General features: G+C 38.2%; 1 protein-coding gene across 2 annotated transcripts in view; it reads left to right on the top strand.

Annotated features, from left to right (window-relative positions):
* The window catches only part of FAM83B (family with sequence similarity 83 member B), a 105,211-nt gene extending 87,699 nt beyond the window's left edge, over window positions 1-17,512 (top strand). For both annotated transcript variants that reach the window (XM_027958449.3, XM_027958450.3), the window contains 3 exons: window positions 5,517-5,681; window positions 6,356-6,480; window positions 10,717-17,512. In XM_027958449.3, the coding sequence (XP_027814250.1) occupies window positions 5,517-5,681; window positions 6,356-6,480; window positions 10,717-13,027 (2,601 nt within the window). In that variant the 3' untranslated portion in view covers window positions 13,028-17,512. The remainder of the gene's footprint in view (window positions 1-5,516; window positions 5,682-6,355; window positions 6,481-10,716) is intronic.
* Window positions 17,513-19,003: the final 1,491 nt, after the last annotated feature.

Genomic DNA, 19,003 nt, shown 5'->3' with positions numbered 1-19,003 from the left:
AGGCTTATTCATGAATCCCCAGTAGTACATGTCATTCTACTTTGTACTCACCCCTAACATTCTTGCAGCAATAGAACATTTTTTTTCCTTTCTCTGAATTATTTTTAGAGTGTATTACATAACAACTCATTATTTCCTTCTCTAAATGAATTTCAGTTGTATCATGAATATGAAGTTACCATAAATGTTTTGTCACTATTTATAGTATTTTAATTAATTGTGTCTAGGTCCCTTCAGGAAAATTTACTAATCTGAGATAAATAGGTGGTAACTCCGATCCTTGAATCAAATTCTCTGAAACTACTAAAAGATGCAAGATATCTCTCAAATGTTAAAAGTGACACAGAATACCTTCCTAAAAGTTTTCCAAGTCTCATGTTGCTGAGGAATGCATTTGCTTGTTTCCATTTCTAATTTATCAAAAAAGAATCAAAGTAACTAATGAAGAGGCAAGAAAAGTTTAAAAATATGTTACATGGCAGTCTAATGAATCCCATTTAATGTAAATGACCTCTGTGTTGACTTAGAAAATTAATTAAAGTACCCTTTGATAAACCTTGTACTAATCAAGCATATCATTTTTGTTTCATTAGATACAGTCATTTTGGTTATTTCTACAGCACAGTGTGATTTAGCTAACTAGCTGGCAATGTAATACCTTCATATCAGGTTTGGCATAGCTCATTTCTAATTATCATTCCTTTTCCTGAATGTAACCCACCAGTTAAAAAGGTGGCTACCTTTTATATTTTATTTTGCCTTTCTTGGCACAGCTGAAATTCTCTGTAGACTTCAAATAATTTTTCTAGGTATCTATTGAGGGTATTGGGAACCAGAAATCCTGATAAGGTACCTGGCTCTGCTGCCATCAGATAAACTTGTCAGAAATGTGTAATCTGGTCTCCCGGATCCTGATGTATTGTGTTATCTGTCATGCAAGAGAGATTGCCATTTATTCTATCTTATATGTGCTAGAATCATCCATTGGCTGAATGGCTTCAGTTACTTTTAACAAACAAAACCCTTTATTTATCTGTCATACATTTGTGTTCATTTCCAAAGTCTGAAGTAATTTGTTACATGATTTTTCTGGCAAATTATAAACAAATTCTTTAGATATGCTGGTCATTTTTTTAAAAATACCATATAGTATGATACTATTTTTCTATTTAAAAAAATCCCATTTTAGTTAAAAAATTAGTGCTAGGCTGCTCCAGACATGGTTTTTAAAGTTATTTTGTAAAATAAGTTTGTAAAATGGACACTTTCATTTCTTTATGTCAATGTCCATATACCATCACATCACTCATTATTGTATCATAAACACATTAATAACTGCGGATGTGACTGAAGGTTTTTAACATGTTTGATTTTCTAAAGAGTATGTAGAAGACACAGATGAGGCTGTTCTCACTAGCTTCTCCCTTCTGGCACCTCATCTCAATCATAAATAAGGAAAGGGTCATGGAAGGCCATTAGAATGATTGAAATTATTCTTCCTCAAGAAAATCTGATTGAAGTATGTTTTATTGATAGTTTAAAGAATGTCATCTTGTGTTGTTTGAACACGGTCCAGTATTTTGTGCTAGCATCTTATTGGATTAAACCAGATATTATCCGTGACCTTCTTCATCTGTGTACTTGCAGTGTATCCAACACGTTATCTTAGTGGTTGCTGCCATGTGCCTATCGCCAGGGTATTTCTTTTCCTTCTTGTTTCTTGACCATTTTTGTTGCTTGGTGCCGTCACTCTTTTCAGCAGTTCTGGTGGCAATTTCAGTATGCGTGGAAAGGATCCTTCTAAAGACCAGTTCCTTTTCCTGCTCTCCTTCCACGATCTTGTCCTACATGCATCTCAGCCCTGACTCCCAATCAGGTCCTTGATAGCATCACAGTCTGTAACTGCAGATCCTGTAGGACCTAATTCGTCCTCCTGTGACCAACACTCCTGCTTGTATTTCTGGCACATGGTACCTCTGGAACCTGCTAGTATCCAATGTCCACTTACTCGCTTATCTATTTATTTTTAACTTTGTGCTGTGGAAATTTTCAAAAGTAGAAAAAACAGCATATAAAACACTCATGTACCATCAACTGGCTTTCACTTTTCATCACCAGTTTTGGTTCAGCTTTTATAATGTGAATTAAATACAATTTTTATCTGTAGCTATATTAATGTGTCTATTTAAAAGAAAGGATAGATATTACCTTTTATGATTATATTGCTGTTATCGTAAAAAATTAATGACAATTCCTTAATATTTAATTATCATTTAGCCCCAGCGAGACCTCAGATTCATTGATCCTACCCCTGTTTCCCTGCCCCTCACATCTGTGACACCATCTCTCCTCTCTTTATTGAGTGTAAATCCCAGGATCAATCATCTTAGCTATTGCACACTGTATGTACGTGCGTGTTAGTCACTCAGACATGTCCAGCTCTTTGCGACCCCATGGACTGCAGCCCACGAGGCTCTTCTCTCCATGGGATTTTCCAGGCAAGGATGCTGGAGTGGGTTGCCGTTTCCTTCTCCAGGGGATCTTCCCGACCCAGACCCTGGGTCTCCTGCACTACAGGCAGATTCTTTACCATCTGACTACAAGGGAAACCCCCTACATTACACATCTTCTATCTCCTTCATCGTTAATTTTCAGTCTTCACTGGAGCATTTCAGTTGACTGTGTGCTACATAACTGCTCCCCTCTTCACAACCACATTGACTGGTCCATTTTAAATTTATGACTTGATGGGTTCTTAATGCTGCCCTGCAGTTACACTACCTTCATGCCCTATTGCCTTTTCCATCATCTTAGATGACTATTTATGCCCCTTTCCTCATACGCTTACATGTCTTCCATAACCCAGGGTCTTCCCATCTCACAAAGAAAATGGTAGCATTCAGAGAACATCATACCCCCGCCACCGCAAGCACCACACCTGCCCTCCCACCACCACCTTCTACCTGGCTTCTGCCTTGGCAGTACAGTGATCTTTTACTGGCCTTTATTCCCTGTACTCTGATGATTTTACCCTTATAGCCTGTATTTTATTGCCTACTCTAAGACTTTCCTCCAGAAACCCCCAATTCCCCATACCACCTCCAACTATCTCTTGCATCATTAATTTTCACTCTTCACTGGAGCATTTCATTAGCACACAGACCTGCTGTTACTTCTCTCACCGTAAAGTAAAACATACAACTTCCATTGACCCAGCTTAACTCACTGCTACCGCTCCGATTTTCTGCTTCTTATCGTAGCCAGATTACTCAAAAAGAGTTACCTGTACATGCTATTTCCCGTGTCTGTCCAGTCAAGCTCTCTTAAAACCCTCCCTAGAAAGCTTTTGATCTCACTGTTCCACTAAAACTACACTGTGAAATCATCAATAACCTGTATATTACTAAATCTGATGAATAATTAATCCCCGTGTTACTTGGCCTTACGGTATGATAGCACACCCCTGAGGACACCCTTCTTGTTAACACCTTGTCTTGACGTGCCTCTCAGGATACCCCCTTTGCTTAGCTTTCCTTTGCTGCCCTGCCGCTTGTACTAACTTATTCACCTTGTCTCCCTTGTTGACTTGGATTTAGTCATCATATCTACCCTCTGACACCCAGCTGACAGTTCTGCCCTAGACCTCCCTACGCAGCATTCCTCTTGAATATCCAGGTCCCTTGACTTTTTAATCTTTTAACTAAACATTACTCCAGCTGTACCCTCCCCTATGTCAGTTGATGACAACTTGGTCCTTGAGGTTAAAGAGCCCCAAAATCTTAGAGTCATGCTCTTTTCCCCTCATTCTCTCTCATCCCACATTCAGCCCATACAGAAGTCCTTGCAACTGAAAGCACCCCGTGTTGACTGTTTCTGCTCATCACTGGAGGTGACGGCTCCCAGTACCGTTCTGATCCGGGCCACTGTAACCTCCCACTGGAATCGCTCCGGTGGTTCTAACTGGCCTCCCCGTTTCCACCCTGCCTCCTAGCCTTACCGTCTGTTCTTAACACAGAGGCCAGAGCAATCTTTTTTGAACATAAATGAGACCATATTATTGCCTCAATAAAAAGTTTCAACAGCTGACATTTTATTTAAGAAAAAACACGGAAAGATTTGTAACGTCTTCAAGGCTTTCTGATAAGTTTTTCCATTTCTTGTTTTATTTCCCACCCTTGCTGTTCCTTAAACCTGAGGTAGGACCTTTGCACTGTGGGGTCCCCCTGCTTGCGATACAATCTGTCAGGATATCCACCGTAAGGGCCTTTTCAAAGGACATTCTCTCAGAGATGTCACAGACCCCCACTTCTCCATTTCCAGGAACTCGTGACCTTCCTCATCCTGCTCTAATTTTTCCCCAGTAAACATTATCTTAAGCTTATCATGTAATTTCCCTCTTCGATGCATTGTTTATGGCCTCTTTACCCACTTTGTAAGCTTGGCAAAGGGCAGGGATTCGGTCCTTCGCATCTGGCATGTAGTGGGTGGTCCGTTGAATGACTTCAGCATCATTTCATTCCCCTTGCTTCTCAGAGTCAGTAGTGGTTCTGTTTTCAACTGTTAACTTGGACTCTCTCCATTTTGGGGGCCTGCTCCTTAAGGATATTTCTTTCTCTATTTACCTTTTTAATCATCTGTTTTTGTTCATTTTTTTTCATTTACTTGTTCTGTCTGCCCTGCTAATTTTAGGCATATGTATTTAATTTTTTGTCTTCAATTCTCCTTATACCTTTCTTATCTTTGGTCCTTTCTCACTATATTTCTATTTCTAGAAGATTCTTTTTCTGTCCCTGTTCACCAAGACTTTTATTTCTAACAACCAGTTCCAGAAATCTTGCTTTCCCCTGGAAATATTTCCCATGAGAAACATTAGCACTAATTTCCACCCTTCACCTAACTGCCCCCTCCATCCACCCTGCGGACAACCTCAATCACCAAGATTCACATCTGCCCTTCACTCAACATTCTACTGAAATGCAGATTCCCTTTGACTTAAAGCTAGTATGAAATTATTTAATGTGATAAATCTGTAAATAGTTTATTTTCTTTTTCTTTTTATTTTTATTTTTTTATTTTTATTTTATTTTATTTTTTATTTTTAATTTTTTTTAATTTTAAAATCTTTAATTCTTACATGCGTTCCCAAACATGACCCCCCCTCCCACCTCCCTCCCCACAACATCTCTCTGGGTCATCCCCATGCACCAGCCCCAAGCATGCTGCACCCTACGTCAGACATGGACTGGCGATTCAATTCTTACATGATAGTATACATGTTAGAATTCCCATTCTCCCAAATCATCCCACCCTCTCCCTCTCCCTCTGAGTCCAAAAGGAAGATGGCAATGACGACCCTGTATGCAAGACAGGAAAAAAGACACAGATGTGTATAATAGTTTATTTTCAATATACATTTAGCTATTTTCTATTTTATCCACTTTTTTCTGAAAGCAGGCGCTTTCTTGGTCTCTCTCTATTGGGTATCTAACATCGTTTCCTATTTGTATCTTTAACAGGTCATTGCCTTAGCGATGGATGTATTTACAGACGTGGACATTTTCAAAGAAATCGTGGAGGCATCAACTCGAGGAATATCTGTGTACATTCTGCTTGATGAGTCCAAGTTTAGTCATTTCCTGAGTATGACCGAGAAACAGGGCTGTCACGTTCAGCGTCTCAGAGTAAGAACTCTGTACTTCGTTTTCTTTTCTTCAGGTGCTCTGCCTCAGTCAAATGAGAGGCACAGTGAGCTATGACACTCCAGGTGCACACCATATATTGAAGGTGGCGACCACAGACGGGTCCCCTTGTCCTTTTCAGATTACGACTTCATCATCTTCACGATGGTTTTATAGGGTCCTTTTCTTGATGGTGGGGCACTTAAGCTCCTGAGTTAACTTTGCTGTCAGTCATAATTAATGTTTCCGTTTTACATGGGCAACCTTGAAACAACTGACTTGAGTGATTCTTTCATTCAGCAGATGTTTCTTGTCACAATCATTTCAGTGATGTCTGAGTCATCAAGAGGAAGGCGAATTTTCATCTTGTTTTGTTGTCATGCTACTATAACCTGAAAGGAGCTCTTGCAGTAGGACCCTAAGAGATTTATAAAACTGTCATGTATAAATGATTTCAATTATATTAAAATGCATAATTTAAGTGACTGTTTTCTTTGAGTGCTTTCTTTTCAGGTTTTGTTTTAAAATGTACTTCTCTGTCTTTATTGTTATATGTTTAACAAAATTGTTACCTGTATACTTTTTTGATTAAAAAGTTTTTATATTAATATATTTTACTTTTCAAAATATCCCCTCTCTAACCATAATATTTACTTTATTTTTACATTCAATTCTAGAATATTCGAGTGCGGACAGTAAAAGGTCAAGATTATCTTTCCAAAACAGGGGCAAAATTTCATGGAAAAATGGAACAGAAATTTTTGCTGGTTGACTGCCAGAAAGTTATGTTTGGTTCCTACAGGTAAGGTCATTGTATTTACACTCCAGTATTATCAATCATTTATAGAATTTATGAGTTTCAAGCTTTAATGTAATCTGCTTAGTTATTGATTAAAAGTAAAAGAAGAATCCTTGCATGGAAAACTTGGAGAGACTTGCGTTTCAGTTCTGGCTGAAAGAATATTAAGTCATCAGCAAGTCACATAACTTACTTGGGCTTTAAACTCTTCCTCCCCCAAATGAGGGAATTGAATAATATCTCAGGTTCCCTAAAGATTTATAATGCTTAAGGTGTTTTTGTTCCTTATGAAAACAGTATGAAGCATAATAATTGTTTATATAAATAGAAGCTGTATCTCTTGGAAGAACCTGCTTAATGGGTTGCTCTTATTATTTTAGTATTATTGAGACCCTGATGATTCTTATGCTGTAATCACAGTGTTACTGAAAACTCACTGAAGAGTCTGACTGTTTAAATGCTATGGTGGGTGGGTTTTCCAGCCCCCGGTCTACTCCTTGGCGTCTTTCTATACTACCACTGGAGGAATACATCCATTTCTGTTCTAACTTAGCCTTTATGTTTCATTCCCAGTCCTTACAATGTATCTGCAAGGCACTTGTTTTTACCTACATTTTATAAATGATGAAACTGAAGTTCTAGAAGGTTCAGTGGCTTGTCTAAAAACATCACAGCTAAGGACCAAAAGGCAGTTCAGGTCTGGCAACCAAGTCCAGGTCTGGCTGGCTCTAGAGTAAAGTGCTGCCTTGAAACTCCCTTATAAATTTCAGACGTAGATCTTGAATGGGTCACACAGTAAGGTCATAACAATAGGCAGATAAAAATGCCAACAAACACCTGAACTCCTGGGTCAGCAGAGCACAGTAGACTCACTACTAAAGGCTGTGGGAAAAATTCAGGAGTGCTGTGGATGTCAACAGGATAAGGCAAGGGAAAATTTTGCCTCTTGTCTTAAGAACTTTAAAGTCCAGAAAAAGGAGGCAGCGCATTGAAGGGAATGGCCATGGCGAGTTACTTTGGTTGCGTGTTAATTTCTTCCTCTGTAAAAGGAGCATAATCATAGAACCTATCTTGTGTCATGAGAATTAAATGAGTTAATGCATCAAAAAACCCCAAAGGCAGCTACTATTCTAGGCACATTTTAACTGTTAATATTTGCTCAGGGATCCTCTAGTGAAAATCCTCTTTGCAGCTTTAAAGGAAAATGTGTTAAGAGCAGTGCTTGAAGTTAATGAATTATTGCAAAGACTCATTATTTGTGTATCTATTTGTTCAGACCCACTTGGTTTTAGAGGGGTTTTAATTGAAAATTTTAATTAAAATGAGAGTTCACTTGACTTATAGAATGGTGTTTACTAGTTAATCTCATCCTAATGAGTGCTTTCTATTTTTATTATTAACTTGACTTTGGAGATTATCTTCAGCAATAACTTCATGTCAGCTTCGTCTTACTATTAATAGGTGATATCTTTTGAGATGACTATAACTGAGCTACTTTAAAACTGGTGTTGGGAAGAACAAACAAATAGCTACAGAAACTCTTTAGCTTCTCATCTACATCATAAGACAGAGGCAAAACTTAAGTTACTATTTGTGGAAATGAATATGGACTTGTAGGACCACAGATTATTAAAATTCATCAAAACTATTATCTAACAACTCTTCTCTCTATTATTTCATGTTAATTTCAAATAGACTTCTTTTAAAAAATGAATTTTTTTAAAAGGGCTTGTAGCACTTGCCATTTTTTTTTCTGCCTAATCATTATGGATTTTTCTTATCATCAGCAAATATGAGGTCAGGATCTAGTGGAACAGTTATGAACTGGTTTTTGTGGAAACTGGTTAAAAATGAACACCCTTTTGGGTAGAAACAGCTTTCAAGTCTCTGTTCCGGTATTGCCATTGTTTTCCTTGTAGGCAAATTCCGAATGCCTCCTTTTTGATGTTGCTGTTTTTACTGGAGTATAGTTGCTTTACAGTATTGCATGAGTTTCTACTGTACAGCAGAATAAATCAGCCATACAGAGACATGTATCCCCTCTTCCTCAGATTTCCTTCCCATTGAGGTCACCACAGAGCACTGAGTAGAGTTCCCTGTGCTCTACAGTCAGTTCTCATTAGCTATTTTATACATACCTTAATTCATATTTCTGTGCCATAAAGTGTCTTTATATGCTAGGCTCCCAGCGTTTCTAGGGAGGTCTGGCGTCTGTACTCCCAGGTCACACGCTGTGATAGCTCACACATCGTGAGGACAGGGTTATCAGGAAGACACAGCAGTCTGGCTGCATCATGATACCAACAATGAGGACATAAAACGCACAAGCTTTTCTTGACAATGTATATTGTACATTGTGTATTGCATGTATACAGTGTATACTGTAATGTGTATTGTACATGGACAATGTATGGAAATCAAATCTTGAATTGGATACCCTCATTTGAAATTGTCATAGTAAAACCTGGAAGATACTTAGTATTGTCCACAGGTTTGACTGAGAGAGAATTTTGTAAGTTGTTTTTTTTTTTTTTAATCTTGTGATCTCTTTGCTTTGTTTTCAAGATTTCCTCCACGAGTTTAAAGATTTTATTTTGCTGTGGACCATTTTTAGAGTCTGTTGAGTTTGTTACCGTATTGCTTCTGTTTGTTGCTTCTGTTTTTTGGCCACGAGGCATGTGGAATCTTACTTCCCTGACCAGGGATCAAACCCTCACCCCTTGAATTGGGAAGGTGAAATCTTAACCACTGGACGGTCAGAGAAGACCCCATCAGTCTGTTCTATAGCTTCTTACTTCAACTAAGTATAATTTGCTTTCTGTGTTCAGCCAAAACATAACCACTCTTGTTCCCTTTCTTTTTCCATGTTTCTCCTTTCCCCAAAATGGTTTTCCCACTTTTCAAATCTGAAATTCCTGGCTTCTAATTTCAAAATACTGCCAATCTCTTAGTGTCTCTGGGGATATCCTCCTATTTGAAAGCTGATCATTCATGCCTTTGCTTGCTGTTTTTAGCAAATTTTATATTCATATCTACAGTTGGATTGAAAATTCCTGTAACAATTCACTTTTGTACCATTTCTTGTAAGTCATCCTGGTGGTCACACATCTGTACATAAAAAGTACCTTGATGTACTCTGCTCGTACCATGCATTTAGTAAGCACACTAGAGAAAACTGAACATATCAGAATAAGCTTTTTAAGTTGCACACTGCTGCTTATGATATTTTATGTATTTTATTGTTCTGTACATTCTTTTAATATTTCCATCTGCCTTTGTTACTGTCTTCCCTGTATAAACAGTATGCTCCTTTCATATTACCCCTCCATTATATCATATCCATTTTTTTGAGGCCTAGCATATTACAATGGCTTTTTCAGCTCAGTGTCGCTATATGTTACATTATCAAGATTTTCTAAAATAAGATTTAAAGTTATATATGAAACTTCAAGACAAGTGTCACGTCTAAACTCTGGGAAAGAGATTTAGAAATTCCACAAAGTACAATAAAGGCATTTTTGTACATGAAAGCAATTGTATTCTACAAGCAGAGATCTTAATTGGCATTCTAACTGGCTTGGTTTGTGAGTACTGAATTTACGGTGGACACTGAGTGAATTGAAGGATGCCTTTAGAGGCTGAGGCTGCTGCCGCAAATCCTATGTCTGTTTCCACCTTCTAGCACCCGAAACTCCATGTACTCTTAAGACACAGAGATGAAATATGTGCGATAGCACAGACTGTCTTGCATCCCGACATGTTATGACCATAAGGAATTGTAATAATTATTCTGTCCTTTTTCTCATTCTGGCTGGGAGGAAACTAATGTCCAAGTTCATGTGGAATAGTTGGCTTGGAAGAGGCCAGTTTTCTCAACTTTTCCTCCAATACCAGCTTGCCTGCACCTGACCAGGGTGCTGCATATAAAGTAGAATACCATGTTTTGCTCCATAAAATCTTAGTAGGCAGAGATGTAAAATGTACACTCAGCTTTCCTTGTACTTCTCAAAATTATGGATGGATTCAAAGCCAGGACTTGAGTTGCTTTGTTATTTAAAATATGAATACAGGAGTGAGGAGACATATTGCAAAGATATAATGACTGAAGCTCTAAATTATGGTAATTAAAGAAAACAAAAATACTCATTGTCAATATTAAATGACACATCTTAGTAGAGCTAAGGATTGTCAACATAGTTAACATTTGCCAATTTTGCTTTTTTTTTTTTTTTTCTCCAGCTACATGTGGTCATTTGAAAAAGCACATCTCAGCATGGTTCAGATAATCACAGGACAACTTGTTGAGTCTTTCGACGAGGAGTTTAGAACTCTCTACGCCAGGTCCTGTGTCCCCAGCTCTTTTGCCCCAGAAGAGTCAGTCAGGGTGAACCACGGCAAAGCCCTCTGGGAGAACGGCACTTACCAGCGCTCCGTGTCTTCCTTAGCTTCTGTTTCCAGCCAAAGAAATCTTTTTGGCAGACAAGACAGCATTCACAAACTAGATTCTAGCTACTTCAAAAACAGAGGGATATATACTCGCAATGAACATGACAAATTCAACTTACGAAATCATGCCTACAAACCTCACTTTGTTCCCAACTTTAATGGTCCAATCCGTCAGCCTCAGCACAGTCAGTTAAATGAAAATTGGAAGAGGCACAGTTATGCCGGGGAACAGCCAGAATCGACGCCATACTTGCTGCTCAACAGGGCTCTGAATCGAAATGTTAATGCTCCTGGGAACTGGAAAAGGCCTTCAGACAGTCTCAGCGTGGCATCGTCATCCCGGGGCGGCTACGGAGGCCACCAGCACACACCTGCCCAGAGTTTTGCTGACCGCCTTGCCCAGAGGAAGACGACCAATCTTCCAGAAAGGAATTCCAACGTGCGGAGGTCTTTTAACGGGACAGATAATCATATTCGCTTCTTGCAACAACGTATGCCAACCCTTGAACATACCACAAAGTCATTTTTGCGTAACTGGAGAATTGAGTCCTACTTAAATGACCATTCGGAAGCTGCCCCTGATTCCAACGGATCTGCTCCCGCCGACAGGTTTGAGGGCTATGAGGGACATGAGAATTTGAAAGCCAGCGCCCTGTACGCTCACTCACGGCTTCGTTCCTCTCTCGTGTTTAAACCCACTTTACCTGAGCAGCAGGAGGTCAACAGTTGTACAACTGATTCCTCAAATTCAACTGTCGTTGGTTCCCAGGGAAGTGACACACCTAAAAAGATCCCAGACACCCCAACAGGCGCACAGCTTATGACAGACAAACCCTCAGAGGAGTCAACACCCAAGTTCTCGGTGCAGCCAGAGGCACCAAAAATGCATACCTTACAGGTTCCTGAAAGCCACCCACCAGCTTTAAACTCAACTACAAATGGCCCTACAGAGTCAAACAACTATGTATATACAACCTTGTGTGCAAACAAGCAGACAGAAAACCTAAAGAATCAGAAAAATGAGAATCTGCTTAAAAGGCGCAGTTTCCCATTCTTTGATCATTCAAAAGCCAGTATGAATCATGGAAATAGTAAGCATTATGTGTATAGCACACTTACCAGGAATCCAGTGAGACAACCAGAAAAACCTAAAGAGGATTTGTTAAAAAGTTCTAAAAGCATGCACAATGTGACCCATGGTGTGGAAGAGGAGGAGGAGGGGGAAGAGGAGGTTCCCAAGGGAGATCCTCCAAGTGGCACTGCTACCAAGTCAATTTCCATGGCTGCGTTGCTGGATGTGAATAAAGAGGAGCCCAACAAAGAAGTCACTTCCAAGAAAGAAGTGAAGGGTTCCCCAAATTTTTTGAAAAAGGGATCCCAGAAGTTAAGGTCATTACTTAGCCTTGCCCCAGAAAAGAAAGACAATCTATCCAAAAACAAAGCACCTGCCTTTTACAGAATGTGTAGTAGTTCTGACACCTTAATTTCTGAGGCTGAAGAGAATCAAAAACAAAAAAAATCAGAACCCAAAAATGATTCATCACCTAGGAGAAAGCATTCCTCTTCATCCAACTCTCCAGGCAGCATCCACAAGAGTAAGGAAGATGTAGCAGTACATTCACCCCAGAGGATACGTTCTCCATCCAATGAAAGTAACAAAACCATAGCTTCTTCAGGTCCAGCTGAAAGCAAGTTCTCAGAAAGAGCAGGAGATGCCTCTGCCCCCAGATTCAACACCGAGCAGATCCAGTACCGAGATTCAAAGGAGATTAAAGCAGTTGTTGTTCCTGAAAGAAAACCAACTTCTTCTCCAAGATCAAAGCCCAAGGATGAGCTTCTGAGAACTCATTCAATTGATCGGCGTGTTTACAGTCGTTTTGAGCCATTTTGTAAGATTGAAAGCTCTATTCAGCCAACAAGCAACGTGCCAAATAGCAGTACCCACCGCCCAGAAGTGAAATCCTCAACTATGGGCAATAGTTATGGCAGGTCCAGCCCAATGCTTAATTATAACACTGGTGTTTACCACTCATTTCAGCCAAATGAAAACAAATTTCGAGGATTTATGCAGAAGTTTGGAAACTTCATACACAAAAATAAATGAGCTACTATAATTACAAATAGACTTTAAAATATAAAATCAATGTGGCTGTAAATATTTGTCCAAAGAACATTATGGAATGTTAGCATGGAAAAATTAGTGTATTTTTATAATATGCTAATAGATTTCTGTGGGGGCAGAATTTGAGGTATGATGTATGTGTTTACCAACTCACATATGTACAGTATTGTTCTGTGTGATAAAATTAGTTGTGCTTAATTACACTATAGATGGAATGTCTATAAATACATGATTTTAAATGGTAAGACAAATGTAATGAAATTGTTTTCTTCAGACTGAAGATCTGCTTGTCTTAAATGGAAGCTTTAGTGGAGAGATGGTGTATGGATTTTAGCCATTCATTGCAAACTCTTTCCTTATTAAAAATGATCATGACACTGTCAGCAGTCTTTTATACTATGTCTTTGTGGGGTTTTCATATCTTCAAATTATGAGAAAATAGGGCAAAGCATTTGTCATTTTCAATTACTTTTCAATTCTACAGAATAACTTGTATTTTATTAATGTTTTATTAATTTTTCTGTGAAACTGGTAGGGCAGTAATAGTACAATTTAAACTATATAGCTCAGCACATTGTATATCTGAAGTATTTGCAAAGTATTGGCCTCAGGTATTTCAAATTAATCATAGAAATTTATTTTCAGAATGCGCTTATTTCCACTTTGGACCAAGGGAAACTGTTGCCGCCCTGCTGAACTTTTATAGTCATTCTTTCCTTCAAACTTATAGAAAGCCAGAAGGAATTTGGAAAACCTAAATTATTCCCCTCCTTTTTCTAATATGAAGAAGACTTTAAAACTGTAACCTTCCACATAAATTTTTATCTTGGATTAGTATGAGAGTGCTTAGGTGTTTTGCTTGCAAAACTCTTTGCTTGCAAAACCCTTTGCTCTTTATTATACTGTCCTCTTTACTATACCCTTTGGTCTTTCCTATACTATGCCAAATACACTCCAACTGCATAGTGTTTTCTTGAGAGTACCCTGATGACAATGAAAAGTGCTCCATGGCCTGGTTCTTCCATGACCTTGGGGCCTGATTGAAACTTTTAAATCTTTCTATATTTTAGTTTGATGATGGTATGTAGTTCATAAGATCCTCTTTTGCCTTTCTTAGAGTAATGAAGTAAAAGTTCCATATTCATTACAGAGACAGTATAACTTGTTTTTTTTTTTTTTTTTTTTTTCATTCGCAAAGAGCAGAATTCAAGAAACAACGCATTATTTGAGAGTGGAAAGTGTTTCTATGACACATTTTTTTTTTGGGGGGGGCCAGGTACGCTGTGCAGCAAGATGTGCAGGATCTTAGTTCCCTGACCAGGGATTGAGCCTGCAGCCCCTGACATGGAAGTATGGCATCTTAACCACTAGAGTGCCAGGGAAGTCCCATAAGTTAAGTGTCGGTCGCTCAGTCGTGTCTGGCTCTTTGCAACCCCATGGACTGTAGTCCCCAGGTTCCTCTGTCCATGGAGTTCTCCAGGCAGGAATATTGGTGTGGGGAGCCATTCTCTTCTTTAGAGGGTCTTCCCCATCCAGAGGTTGAACCTGGGTCTTTTGCATTGCCAGCAGATGCTTTACCATCTGAGCCTCCGGGGAAGTCCCACATGACACTTTAAATTGTTTTACACCTTCTAAGTTGCTATATGGGACAGCATGTTTTAAAAATTCAACATTCAGTCAAATATTAAAAGCTACATCATTACTAAGTAAAATAATGTCAAATAATGTCATTAACATAATTTTCCACAGTATTTTAAAACCATGATAAGAAACATGACAAGAAAACAAAGGACAGCAGGAGCAGAAACCCAGCATTCACAGATGAGGCCCTGAGCTAGGATCTGAAGTCCTCCAAGCAATATTTTATGGGCACCATTTTCCTCATATGATAATTGTGACACTGTGGCTCAGAGAGCTAATGCCCCAAACCACATCACCAGTAAGCCCTGGTACTAAAGTGTCTACAACATTCTGTCACATGTTACTTCCCAAATATATTCAACACCTGCTTCACCCAAACTGTTGAGAATTAAATGAGAGAACGTTTACGTTTCCTGACTCAACAGCAATCAACTAGGAAAGGTTTAGTTGAATAAGCATATGCCGAGCTTAAAACTCTCTTAGTAGGTGAGGCTGCTCTCTGAACATAGCCTAGGAGTCCATTTTTAATTGCTAGGCAACATGTTGACCTCCTTCCAGTTGACCTTTGACAAGGAGAGGAAGAGGAAAGGAACCGGACGTGAACTTGCCCCTAAAATGCTTTTGCTCTAGAGAAGGTTAGGAGCTAGGCAATGAATAGAATGCAAAGTTAAGTATATTGTCTCGTTACATATTCACAGTCACCCTGTGAAGTTAATGCCTCCTTTTTGCACACGAGAAAATTAAGCCTCAGAGAAGTTGGGTAACTTTTCAAGAGCTCAACTCTCTTATTGGTAGACGCAGAGTCGGACATGACAAGCGACTGAACTGTACTGAACTGAGGGTTTGAGTACAAAAGCCTGTATTTTTAATACTATACCCACATCATAACTTGTTGGCTTCTACTCCACTCTGCTTGAGGAAACTTCTTTGAAAGTAGTTGTCTTTCTCCTTAGCCATCTCTTTAAGGGTTGCAAAAATAAACAAGTAACTACAGCAGGGACATTTGATATACACAAATCCAGAATATGGTACTCAATTTCACATCATTCATAAAAGTTGGTTTTAAAACTCCCTTATAACATAGGGAATTTCCAACTGCTATAACATGAGTATCTATCTGTTTGTTTTGGAAAGCTGAGTGTAATAGACTGGAAAATTTGCACACTTCCTAATAATTCAACAGTATACAAATAAAACATTAAGAGTGAATAGTCATTTTTCACAGGAAAAGTATTCAAGTATATTTACCAGAAAAAAATTGATTTTTCAAATAGCCTTTGGAATATGTATTTCTTTATAATCAAATAAGGATTTCAGTTGCAGTTGCAATAAAAAAAAGTTTTTAATTATTTGTGTGTTAAGTTTTAGAGCCATCTGACAATTGTGTGATCTATTAGATTTGATGTTTAATGAGTGAGATTTTTCATTTTGTTCTTAGAAAAATTTGCTTTTGTGATTCTGGACCGTAGTCATTTATGGATTTATCAAAAAGCAGAACCCAGGGTTAACCAAGCCAATTTGGCTTTAGTATTATCCATTCTTTCTTTTTGTTAGATGGGCCTTCTTTCAGAGCTAAGGGCTAATGGGCTGTCATTAGGCAGCTCTGAAATTGGAAGTCCTGAAATTTACAGCAATGCAACTGAAATTGTATAAAGCTGAAATTACATAAAGACGAGAGTTTTAATCATGCTTAATTACATGCAAAAGCCTGTTCTTTTTTTCCACAGCAGTTGCCATCATTTCTGGAAACAGGGAGAGCTTTTAAGTAGTTGCTGAGTTCCCCTTCTCACTGATGGATTAGGAAGCCCAGGGCTTCATTCCACTCACCTGTGAGGTAGCGTGGGCTTTTTCACAGCAGATTCACTTCCCTCTCTGCCTTTTATCTTGGACTCTTCTTCTATTTTTTTTCCTCCACAAATATCTGTATGTCAGCCTCTATACATGCTAACTTTCCAAAGTTTCTGAAGCTGAGGAACTCCCAGGGTTAAGACAAAGCAAGCACATAATGCTTCAGATAATTTACTCAGGGTTTTGAGTTTTCAACAGACACACCCAGGCTTCATGGATGTAGTCATTTCAAGTAATATGTTTCCTTTTTCGCCTCATTATTATTGGTGGGAAGATAATGTCGCTTGGATGTACTTTCATATTAAAGTTCCCCATGTTATTATTGGTGGGAAGATAATGTCACTTGGATGTACTTTCATATTAAAGTTTGGTGAGACAATTTTTGCTGTCTACATAATGTAAAAGTTTGTAAGCAGAAACTCAAGAAATTAGGTATGATTTCAAAGTAATTCTTGGCAGATAGTTTCAGAGCAGTTTAAGTGCCTTTTCCCTGAATATCCTGGTATTCCCCTGTTTCAGGGATTGGGGCTGGCCACAATTCTGACACAGTGTGTTGAGGTCTGGGTTTATTTTAACATCTACTTTTGTGGAAGCAGATATCTTATTTAATTGAGATGTGCTCCAAACAATTTTGCTGTACTTAACTATTAACTTTACTCAAGATTTTCTAGTTATTCAAATACTATTCCACAGATATTTTTCTTTTACGAATATCTGTTGATTCTTAATGTGCCTTAAAGCTAAGGGATATAAAGTAGAATCATTATTTCATATAATGTGTGACTTATATGTGATGCTGGTTAAAAAATTTTTTTATCATAAAATTCATTTTGGTTCTAGAATATTTAAAAAGAAAAAAGTAAAATTATAAACCAAAGAGAGTCAACTTTTTATATACCTACAATGTTAGTAAATATTCTTCCAAATTTTGTTGTTAGATCTAATAAATGAATATTAAATAATTTTGTACAAAATCAATATATTGTATGTTGTTTACTTTTTATCTTCATACCATGTATTTCACCACTGACCCTGATGTTTTTCACTTAGTTATTACATCATGAATTTAGATTTTTACATATTTCAAAATATTTCTCCATTAATTTTGGAATTATCTCATAAACATTATTTTTTATTAACTACTATATTTCATATAATAATTTATCCAGATTTGATATTTAGTGATGATACTCTTCCCTTAACAGTGGTACTAAGTTGTTCTTTATTGAATACACTTATTTGATCAGTTAAAATAGGTTTGAGGCTTGAAATTTGTCACTATGTGGGAAATGATAGTATAAAATGTAGTTTGGTACAACCCACAGTATTCAATTTTATCATTAAGCTGAATGCTGCAGTAGAAAATATCTATTTTTTGTAGATGACGCCACCCCAGGAGGCCTATCTTGCACCATAGAAAATAAGTTTGAAAATAACCTAGGTAAGTGAGAAAGTATTTAGAAATACAAAATGACTTTACATTTTTTAAAATGAGAAAAATATTATATTTAACAAATATAAGTTAAATGGTGAGTTTGATGCCTGGAGCCTCTGTAAATCAGGGCATTTCTTTGTGGTTGCAAAGCTAAAGAAAATGAGAATGTAATGCTAAAGAGACCAGTACAACAAGGGGAGTACAGATGTTTCCACACGGAGTGGAGTATAGGGAAGAATGTATGTTCAGGAGGATTCTCTTTTTATACTAGGGTCAAGCTTGAATAAAGGATATGAGTCACCTGAAACAAGAGATGTTTCTGTTCAAATGCACAAGTCCACCTCAGAGATACTGAGAGTTCAGTTCCAGACCACCGCAATAAAAGGAAAATGAAGTAAAGTGAGTCACAAGAGTTTTTAAATTTCCCAGTGTGTACAAAATTTATGGCTTCCTAGGGGGCACAATGGTAAAGAATCCACTTGCCAGTGCAGAAGACCTAAGAGATGTGGGTTTGATCCCTGGGTCGGGAAGATCCCCTGGAGTTGGAAATGGCAATCCACTCCAGTATTCATATTTTTGCCTGGAAAATTCCATGGACGGAAGAGCCTGGTGGGCTACACAGTCCATGTGGTTGCAAAGAGGCGAACATAGCTGAGCACAGCCCAGCAGCAGCAGCATGAAGGTTTTGTTTACATTATACTTTAGTATATGTATGTATCTTAATTCAAAACACTCTTTACTACTAAAAGATGCTAAACATCATCTGAGCCTGCAGTGAGTCATAATCTTTTTGCTGGTGGATGATCTTGCCTCAATGGCTACAGACTGATCAGGGTTGCTGAAGAATGGGGTGACAATTTCTTAAAATAAGACAACAGTGATGTTTGCCACATCAAATGCCTCTTCACTTGAACACCTAAAGACCATTGTAGGGTTATTATTTGGCCTAATATCAATATTGTTGTGGATCAGGGAATGGGAAGTTCTGAGGAGAGGGAGAGAGACAGGGGAGCAGCTGGTCAGAGGAGAGTCAG

The sequence above is a fragment of the Ovis aries genome, chromosome 20 (assembly GCF_016772045.2).
Source record: "Ovis aries strain OAR_USU_Benz2616 breed Rambouillet chromosome 20, ARS-UI_Ramb_v3.0, whole genome shotgun sequence".
Classification (NCBI taxonomy): Eukaryota; Metazoa; Chordata; class Mammalia; order Artiodactyla; family Bovidae; genus Ovis; species Ovis aries.
This window is presented reverse-complemented; position numbering and strand designations above follow the sequence as displayed.